At 37.8% G+C, this 11,111-nt stretch overlaps 1 protein-coding gene across 3 annotated transcripts in view; it reads right to left on the bottom strand.

Annotated features, from left to right (window-relative positions):
• Positions 1-11,111, bottom strand: part of LOC106876968 (uncharacterized) — a 200,886-nt gene that overhangs the window by 102,595 nt on the left and 87,180 nt on the right. For all 3 annotated transcript variants that reach the window (XM_052975918.1, XM_052975919.1, XM_052975920.1), the window contains exon 3: positions 2,919-3,438. Coding sequence is in view for 1 of the 3 variants with exons in the window: in XM_052975920.1 (XP_052831880.1) it covers positions 2,919-2,920 (2 nt within the window). In the remaining 2 variants the exon portion in view is untranslated. The remainder of the gene's footprint in view (positions 1-2,918; positions 3,439-11,111) is intronic.

Below are 11,111 nucleotides of genomic sequence, written 5' to 3'. Positions count from 1 at the left end.
ATATACACGACAGGCTTCTCTCAGTTTCCGTCTATCAAATCAACTCATAAGGTTATAGCAGAAGACACTTGCCTAAGGTGTCATATAGTGGGACTAAAGCCAGAATCATGTGGTTGGGAAGCAAGCTTCATACTATACCTGCACACTATGTCCAATTCTTCCCCCAAAATCTCTTTTTTATTTAACACTCATTTGTTTCTCCGCAGCTACCTCACTTCAGACTCTCAATGGTTTACTTCTCCTATTCATCATCGACTGTTACAAATCCTCTCTTTTTACTGGTATGTATTTCTCTATCTCTCTCAATATTTACATCACGAAAAAAATGTGTCAATATTTGAGTAGAAGACAAAAATAATACAAAGGGACTGGGGAAATGTTTCCAGTATCTTTGGAGGTTTGACTATGTCAAACTATTTTTGTTTACATTTCCATACACTCTGTCTTACATTTCTTGAAATCACATTTTTATAATTTCCCTTTAAGTCAGCACCAGACACTGATAATTTTATTCTACAACAATGATTGCGTAGCTTCTTGGTTGTTCATTTTCTTTTCTTTGTCTTGATGTAAGACTTTTTTCCCTCTCTGGTATAACAAGAAAGAACACTTGCTTTTCAATTGCTTTTATAATAATTTGTTTCCATCAATATTGGCACTGGAAATATGTGCCACAACTACAATGTCTTTTGTTGCCAAATGCAAGTGTACTTCTGAGGGAAACAAACAGATGAATTGCCTCAATAAAGACTGCAAGCTGAATGCAGTCAGGAAATGCAGCTGGTAAGAAACTTGAGACTGATAGTGAACATGACACTTACTATAAACAGAAAGCTACCAGACAAGCTGTCCATAGACAAGTGGAGGTGCCTGATGGACAACAGGTTCACCATCCATGCATTATGAATGCCCACAAGAGTGTAAGGGCCAGATAGAAAGCTCAAAGAGCAAGACATGCTAGATCCTGCCCATACACGCACACAAGCTGTGGAAAAGAGTTGCCTTCAAATAGGATACTGGGCATAACTGTGCTTCTGAAAAAAATAGTTTCAAATGGCATCTCATTCGAAATTTATGACAAGTGCTTGAACAATAAATGGAAACAAGAGACAAATGCAATATGCTGGTCCAATGGAAAAAGCTAATCTACTAATTTTTATTGAGCCACCAGAGCCCTTTTTACTGCCACAACTAAGATCTATGCATTTTTAAAAGAACAACAGAAAATATATGTCATGCAAACTTTTAAAGTACAAGGGCAGATCTACCACAAAATCAGTTCACTTCAGCCCCTCCCAATGAAAAGCCTCTCTTTCTGCAGCTGTACTTTGTTATTGACTTAATGAGACAGGTTCTTAATAGAAACACTGTCTCTCCAAGTTTGACTTAATTCATAAACTTCCAGAAATGATCCATGCATAGAACAGTTATGTCAGGAGTTTCAACTATGCTTTGGAATCCGCATCTATTCTGAAGTTTCAAATTGTTTAATGAACATAAGAGGACATCTGGAAAACTTATTTCAATGCACTTGAATGAAATGAGGTTGCTGCCATCAGGAGTGGAAAGCTACATTACAAAAGAGGTATCATTTTGAAGCACAGACAGCACTCTTAATAGTATATATGAGACACATAGATCCTATGGTGCATTATAGTATAATAATTTCAAATAACAAAACAAAAAACTGTTGTCACTTTCAATTTTGGAGCCTTTTATATGAGTACTTCCATGCCTCTTCCTTTTCAGGATCACAAAATGCAAGTGCACTATTATCCCATTTACACACACGTCTTACACACAACATCTTGGTTAGCTCTCATGTGCTGCCTTGCAATTCAGAAACACCTTATCTTGCCATCACATGATGGTTGTAAACAAGTGTCAATGCTATACATGTGATGTTGTTCCTTTCCAGTCTTTCACGAAAAACATGGCTGGCCACGAGAAAACATCTACTGTGCTCGGAAATAGGTAAAGTCTGGTGACAGAAAGCACTTCTGGGTATATGAATTCCATGTGACTCATGCAAACACAGAAAAGTGGATGTTATGATAAGGATGATGATGATGATGATGATGATGATGATGATGATGATGATGATGATGATGTGTGCACACGCTGAAACTGAGAACAGATGTAAAACAATATTAAAGACATGATTATCAAGTCACAGGGGCAAATCAAATATTACTGAAAAGTAGAAGGAAATTAATGATAACTGTGCAAAGACAGAAACTGTATGAATGAATGAATGAATGAATGAATGAATGAATAATAACCCTTGATCTTCTAATACTTCACCATTATAAACCAATGTCTGCTGATTTACTGCCACAGATATTTCAGATGTAAATACACTGTTGTCACTGGGCCGCAAGTCAGCACTGATCTGAGAAGAACTATGATGAAAAAAGTTCCCGACATGATCACCATGTATCTTACTTAGTGGCATAATGTATTGAATGTATCCCTTTCTTTTTATTTTATTTTTTCTAAGACTGTAGAGTGCATTTTGAGGAAGATATGGCCAAGTGGCCACATAAAGGCTCCTTCAGCGACTTGAGGAGAATTGAGGTACTGCTTTGTAGACACAAAGGTGTATAAATGTATAACAAATCGCTGGACCATAAACACATGGATTACAGACCAATAAGGTAGTCTTTGAAGTGGTAAAAATAGCAGCCACAAACTACTGTCTTAGATTTAAAAAAAAAGAAAGAAAGAAAGAAATAAAAAGCATTACATAATGCAGACCTATATTATGGCTACAATGCCTTTCATCATATGCTTGCTGAATCAGAGCTGACCTGCAACAAATCAACAAATTGTTTTAAATTAGAGGGGAGTGGGGGGAAAAAGGAAAAACAATAAAACAGGAAATTACTGAACACAAGAAGGAAAATGTTATAACTTACATTGCTGAGTAACTAATCAAAATGAGTTTGTTGTTGCTGCTGCTGCTATAGGTAGTGTAAGAGAGGATGTAGAAGAACTAGAAGGAGAGAGTATCAGCAAGGAGATGAAGTGGTCTGTGGGTGGGGTGAATGACAGATTAATAGGATAGGAAGATAAAATGCTCTGGACTGCAGATGAGCTCTTGCACGTGCTAGAGTCAAGAAACAACTGATGTAGCAATGGATCAGCTAAAAGTTTACAGTTCGTACACATCCTGAAAGTGGAGGAAGAGTCACTCCTCACTTTATAAAATTTCAAATAAATACTCTCTTTCTCTGTCTGTATGTGTGTATTTGTCTCTCTCTCTCTCTTTGTTGTTGTTAGTCTGTATTTGTCAAAGCACAACTGTAAACAAGGAAGAGGCACAAAGGCCTACAGAAACAATTATTTATCTATCCAGTTTGGGAACTGCCAATGTTCTGCGGTATATTTGTCTTCCCTACATCATGGTGAATGTTTGTGAGGCTTGGGCATTTTTAACTGTAAAAAAGAGAAAGAGAACATTAAATAGATCGAAAAGGAATTATTAATGTTTGTTTTCATTAATAAGATATATATAAGAACACTAAATTCAATACTTTTCAGTAGAGTGCCACATTCATTTTATCTTTACTAGTGAAGAGTTAAGCGACTTCAAAGCTTCAGCCTAATTACCATCATTTTTTCTTGAGATGTGTTTAACTGTTATAAATTCAACAAAATATGCATTTTGATACTGAATTATGAACTTTTACAAGCTAAAAACAATTATACAATATTCAGAGGAGGAGGGCAGTATCCATAATCATATTTTTTCATGGCTTCTGGGTTTCATGATGAAGAGAAACTTTAATTCGGATTAGCCTTGGATCAGAAGCTTAGTCCAAATATCTGCAAGAGTGGACTGTGTTAAAAGCACCAAAAGGCTAGGTGGCTAGCATCATAAGTCTACCACCAAATAACAGTACAATCCATCAAATGAGTTTCTGCAGTTTCCATCTAAGCAATCTCACTTGCAAAGTTTGGGTCTTATTTGAAGCAGAAGAGGTGTTGCACAAACTTAGATACACAGACATAACTGCAAAATTGCTTATGAAACAAAAATTGAAGTGACAGATTAACTATTAAGGAACTGTTACTAGAATCTCAATCAAAACTGAATAATCTCCATGCTTTATTCCTTGACAAACCTTCGGTTATTAAGAACTGAATTTCAGATTAAAGCTGAAATGTAATCAGAAATGCTGCTATTGATCTCTGATCAAGGAGACTTAAATTATGAGCAAATATGTTCCAGCTTTGTCCATGTCATCTAATTTTCATACAATAGGCACAGGAGTGGCTGTGTGGTAAGTAGCTTGCTTACCAACCACATGGTTCCGGGTTCAGTCCCACTGTGTGGCACCTTGGGCAAGTGTCTTCTACTATAGCCTCGGGCCGACCAAAGCCTTGTGAGTGGATTTGGTAGACGGAAACTGAAAGAAGCCCGTCGTATATATATATTTATATGTATGTGTGTTTGTGTGTCTGTGTTTGTCCCTCCACCATCACTTGACAACCGATCCTGGTGTGTTTACGTCCCCGTAACTTAGCGGTTCGGCAAAAAGAGACCGATAGAATTAGTACTAGGCTTACAAAGAATAAGTCCTGGGGTCGACTTTCTCGACTAAAGGTGGTGCTACAGCATGGCCGCAGTCAAATGACTGAAACAATTAAAGAGTATATTAATGACATCATTATCCAATGAGTCCTTCCTTTTCTAAGGATGTTGTTTGAAGGCAACTTTGCTGATATAAGAGGTGCCCTCACTGATTTGATATTAATTAGGTGCCAAATATATTTAACTTAGAAGGGTATTTAGACTAAATTCAAATAAATGAATTCGCTTTATTTCTTATTAATCTAATTAATTTTTGAGGTAATTACAAACAAATACTTCAAAAATAAACCATCATAGTATTTATTTTACAAAGAAACAAAAAAAAATCTTCAAAAATATTTAAATTAAAACGTAGGAGGAGCTTAAAGATGCAATGATAAATATTCTTAGTGTTTGCCTATTTCCATTGTTTTCCTAAAAACAGAAAAACCCTGAGAATTCAAACTGCTTCTATCTAAACATTTTTAGGTGCCTGATTGAAATATCCAATTTATGAAAAGTTGAATTACAACCTATGCTGGAGCTTTTGCATCTATACACATGCAAGTATGAGGATGTGGCTGTGAAGAGTTTGTGCATGCGCATGCATGCACATGCATGCACATTTTTTATATTGCAATGTATAAACAAGAAGGCCTACAGTAGGTTACAGATTTTCAATGAACCAATCACTGGTTTTTCAAAGTCTTACTGATGTTCATATATTTTACTGATAACCATCAGCAAAAGATAAACAAAGGCACAGGCATGACTGTGTGGTTCCAGGTTCAGTCCCACTGCATGGCACCTTGGGCAAGTGTGTTCTACTAGAGCCTCAGACTGACCAAAACCTTGCGGATTGATTTGATAGATGGAAACTGAAAGAAACCCGCCACATACATGTGTGTGTGTCTTTGTATTTGTCCCCACCACCACTACCACTTGACAAACGGTGCTGGTTTGTTTACATCCCTGTAACTTAGCAGTTCAGCAGAAGGGTGTGGTAGAATAAGTGCCAGGCTTATAAAAAAATAAGTGTTAGGATCAAGTGTCTTCTACTATAGCCTTGTGAGTGGATTTGGTACACGGAAACTGAAAGAAGCCCATTGTGTGTGTGTGTGTGTGTGTGTGTGTGTGTGTGTGTGTGTGTGTGTGTGTGTGTGTGTGTGTGTGTGTGTGTGTGTGTGTATTGGTGTGTGTGCGTGCGCAAACATGTTTGTCCATCACCACCGCTTTACAACCATTGTTGATGTGTTTACATCGCCAGAATCTAGCAGTTCAGCAAAACGATTTGATAGGCTTTAAAAGAAATAAGTACTGGGGGTCAATTGATTCGACTAAAAATTCTGCAATGCAGTGCCCCAGCATGGCCACTCTCTAATTACTGAGACAAGTACAAGATAAACGTAATGGTTTCCCTCATAGTTAATGTCCACCAAGTTCCATCGCGAGGTAGTGATCAACCTGAGACTTTGGCAAGAAACACTTGTTGAAGCTCTCACACGGATCAACTCTGGAACCACATGGTTGCATAGCAGACTTCTTAACCACACAATTGGACGTGTGCTACTTCCTGAAAAGACACAAGCATGTTGAAATACGTACACAACACACGTGCGGGCATACCTATGCTACTTTGTGAAAAGACATAGGCATGTTGTAATATGTACACAACACCCAAGCGCACAAAAGCAGATACTTTCTAGTAATCAGCTATCTTGTAAGAAATAATGAGTGCTTAGTAGGTATTTTATCGTTGCCAGTGCCCCTGGACTGGCTCTTGTGCGGGTGGCACATAAAATAAACCATTTTGAGGGTGGCCGTTGCCAGTACCATCTGACTGGCCTTCGTGCGGGTGACACGTAAAAGCACCCACTACACTCCCTGAGTGGTTGGCGTTAGGAAGGGCATCCAGCTGTAGAAACTCTGCCAAATCAGATTGGAGGCTGGTGTTGCTATCCGGTTTCACCAGTCCTCAGTCAAATCGTCCAATCCATGCTAGCATGGAAGGCGGACGTTAAACGATGATGATGATGATGATGATGAAAACAGGTATGGGGTAGGAAAGCAAACAGTCATGAGATATTAAATGAGCTTCAACACATACACTTGATATGCAACATACAGCAGCCAAATGCCTCTCAAATCACACCCTATCATCTTAAAAAGAATGCCTTTGATCATAATAGATAGGGCTGCTTAATTAGGGTTGATCTGTGACAATGCAACAATAGACAAAATAGTTATGAATCCTAGGTGAAAATAAAACAAACAAAAATAGCTAACAATGGAATATTTAAGATGTATAATATTTGGGTTGAGAATTCCTAGCAAAAGGCACTTTTGAAAATAGAGAATGCTGACTAGATGTGTATAGGGTAGGAAGAAACAGAGCTGGCTATTGGACGGCATGGAGGAGGGGATGACTCTTTTGAGCACCATCTATTGAAATATATTATAAACTCTGAAAGATCCAACACACAATTTGCTCTCAACAAACTAAAAATAATTTTACAGCACTCACACAACCTATGGGAACAAAACAGGAGAGAGAGAGGGAAGAGAAAGAGGGGGAGAGAAAGAGGGGAAGAGAGAGATAAGGGAAACGAAAGAAAAAGATATTTAACATACGATATACTGGCAAAAAATTTGGAACACAAAAACCATGACACAAACATAAAAAAAAGCAAATCAGATCAGTTACATTCATAAGCTAGTTAGTTCTGCTTGGGTCATCAACCTTTTTAACACCCATGTTTAACACTGAGGATACTATTATGCAGTTGCTGAAGCTGATGGAAATAGCAATTTGTCAAACTACATACTAATGTCATAAAAGAAAAAAAGGACATAGTCAATAATGTAAATTGGTGATGACGAATCTATAACATGCATGTCCGCAGTGGAATAATGAATTTGACATGCTCCAGCACAATTTTTGGGTGATATGTGAAAGAATTTGTTAAAAAAAAATATCCAAGCCCAATAATCATCATCGTCATTTAACGTCCGCTTTCCATGCTGGCATGGGTTGGACAGTTTGACTGGGGGCTGGCAAACCAAAAGGCTGTATCCCAATAATATGTCATAAAAAGTTTATCTACACACAATTACCAAAATCTTAAAAATACATGCACAAATATGGCAGACACTCCAATAACAGAATAATTTTAAAAATTAAAACTTCAGTATTCCAAGTGCAAGTGTGGCTGTATGGTAGGTACAACCACGTAGATCCAGGTTCAGTCCTAATGCATGGCATCTTGGGAAGTGTCTTCACCTATAACTTCAGGCCAACCAAAGTCTTGTGAGTGGATTTGATAGACAGAAACAGAATGAGGCCCATCATATATTTATGTGTGTGTGTGTGTGTGTGTGTGTGTGTGTGTGTGTGTGTGTGTGTGTGTGTGTGTGTGTGTGTGTGTGTGTGTGTGTGTCTTTATTTGTCCCCCACCCATTGCTTGACAACTGGTGTTAGTGTGTTTACATCCCCATAACTTAGTGATTCAACAAAAGAGGTTGATTCATTCAACTAAAAATTCTTCATGGTGGTGGCCCAGCATGGTCAGAGTCTAACGATTGAAACAAGTAGAAGGTAAAAGATAAAGCCAAAAAGTTTCAGAGTCAGCGTTCATGATACACAATGGTTGAAATAAAGATGATCATAGCTGGAACACCTTCAGTTATAAATTTGCTGGTTCATTTGCTGACCTAGTATTAATCAACAAGAAAGGGTGCAAGTTATCTAAAATAGCCACAGATTTAATAGGAGCAGATGTAACTAAAGCATTGGCCAGGATAAAATGCTTCACATCCACTACTATATTAGGAAAAACTTAATTCGACCAATCAATATTGGTTTCAAGTTTTGACACAAGGCCAGCAATTCTGAAAGATGGGGTAAGTCAATTACATTGTCCCCAATGCTCAACTGGTACTTATTTTATCAACCCCCAAAAGGATGGAAAGTAAAGTTGACCTCGGCAGAATTTGAACTTAAAGCGTATAGATAGACAAAATGCCACTATGCAGTTTGCCAAGCATGATAACAATTCTGCCAGCTCACCTCCTGAGTGATATTGTTACTATTGGTTGAATGGAAAGGGAGTGAGTTCAACTGCTGTTCTGAGTTCAAATGTCACCAAGATCAACTTTGTCTTTTCATCCTTTCAGGGATGATAAAATAAGTACCAATTGAGCACTGAGGTTGATGTAATCGACTTACTCCCTCCTCCGAAATTGCTGGCCTTGTGCTAAAATTTGAAACCAATATTAACAAATATTGTAATACAAAGAGGAGGACTTTAACATGGTTGCTTGACCTACTACAAATAACAATCAGATGTTTCTCATATCATGCCTCGCCCCAACTTAAGAATGGAAAAAGACATGTTTAACAACGTAGTCATAAACAGTTCTGAAAAAATACTGCTTTACTACAGCAAGAATAACAATAACAACAAACCTAGCATTTCTAAAGTATCCTCTACATTCTAACAAATTCACTCACTTACAAAGAGGAACAAAAACTATGGTGAACCACTAGTACGCCGATATTGTAATGTAATATTATCCTAAAATCCCACGTGCCTTTTTCTTTGTGAGTTATTAGCTCCCAGCCCCCACCTCTTTCAAACAAAAACATTCTAAAGTACTTTCAAATATAAACAAACTAAAGCTTCAATAGTGATAAAAACATGCTATATTAACCAGTTCTATGTAGCATAGTAACTACATATAGTTAAGCCTGTGCTTAGACAATGTAGTGCTAGAAAAAAAGAACAAATTTATAATTAAAACAAATTGAACAGTCTTGTTATTTTGGCAAGTATAGTACCAGGCATTTTAGAAATTTCGAAAGAAAACAGATCCTTACTAAAGTATGATGATTACATCATGTGACCTAATCCCTGGTTACCAAAATACAAGCAGAACAAAATCTATTTATACATTCTTACCCTCGATTTTTATATGATACCAGAGGAGCTTTATGTACAGAAGGCTAGAATGGATTTGGTTCCCAACCGTGTGGCTCTGGGTCGAGTCCCACTATGCAGCACCTAGGACAAGCCTCTTCTATCACAGTCTAGGGCCAACCAAAGGGTTGTGAGTGACTTTACTAAACAGAAACAGAAAGAAATCCCATCATTGAGAGAGAGAGAGAGAGAGAGAGAGAGAGAGAAAGAGAGAGTGTGTCTCTGTGTGTGTGTGTGTGTGTGTGTGTGTGTGTGTGTGTGTGTGTGTGTGTGTGTGTGTGTGTGTGTGTGTGTGTGTGTGTGTGCATGCGTGCGTGTGTGCGCGTGCACACACGCACATTGTGAAGCTTCTCCAGCTTGGCCTTCGGTGCCCTTTGTACAGTTATAGTCCATAGTTAGATGTAATTTAGATCAGTTCTCTCATCTGAGACTTACGCAGTGTATTTGATGACCTGCTTTCTACGGCAGTGATCCTCCACTCCTGCTACAAGTCTCAAGTTCCTGTTACAAAGACCATGAGTACTGTCCTTTGTCTGATAAAGCAATTAAAAATACAAAGAAAAGATTTATACCACCGCCCACAATGCTACTAACACATCCCGAAAAGATGAGGTTAGTAATCTTTAACCTTTTAGCATTTAATCCAGCCATATCCATCCCAAATATTCTACATGTTTTAACATAAAACTGACCAGATCCAACCTCTCACACCTACCCTACAGTGTCATTCTCAATATATACAAACACACCATTGAAATCTTGAAGCTACAAGATAATGCATGATTAATTCGAAACAATACTCTTTACTCTTTTACTCGTTTCAGTCTTTTGACTGTGGCCATGCTGGAGCACCGCCTTTAGTTGAGCAAATCGACACCAGGACTTATTCTTTAGAAGCCTGGTACTTATTCTATCGGTCTCTTTTGCCGAACCACTAAGTTACGGGGACATAAACACACCACCATCGGTTGTCAAGCGATGTTGGGGGGACAAACACAGACACACAAACACATACACACATACATATTTATATATATACATATATACGACAGGCTTCTTTCAGTTTCTGTCTACCAAATCCACTCACAAGGCTTTGGTCGGCCCGAGGCTATAGTAGAAGACACTTGCCCAAGGCGCCACGCAGTGGGACTGAACCCGGGACCATGTGGTTGGTAAGCAAGCTACTTACCACGCAGCCATCTGAATGCTAAAGGTTTAAAATTAATCCGACATTTAGACATTATCGTTTTTAGCTCAACCACTTTTCACACTCTCATACAGAATAACTTTATCTTTTGATATTAATTAATTTCTGCTGCTTAGCAATGTTTTCAAACTATTATGCCAGCACATACATTTACCAGCTTAGATTCTGTTTAACCTTGCATTAATATTTTGTTGGAGATCCCTAATTTAAGTGTAATTTGTGGTTCCCTTTTAACAAGAAAAGCTAAAATAAAACAGCAAAAACTAAAACTGTTACATATATGTATGTATGTATGTATGTATGTATCTCTCTCTCTCTCTCTATATATATATATATATATATATATATATAT

This window comes from Octopus bimaculoides, chromosome 23 (assembly GCF_001194135.2).
Source record: "Octopus bimaculoides isolate UCB-OBI-ISO-001 chromosome 23, ASM119413v2, whole genome shotgun sequence".
Lineage (NCBI taxonomy): Eukaryota > Metazoa > Mollusca > Cephalopoda > Octopoda > Octopodidae > Octopus > Octopus bimaculoides.
This window is presented reverse-complemented; position numbering and strand designations above follow the sequence as displayed.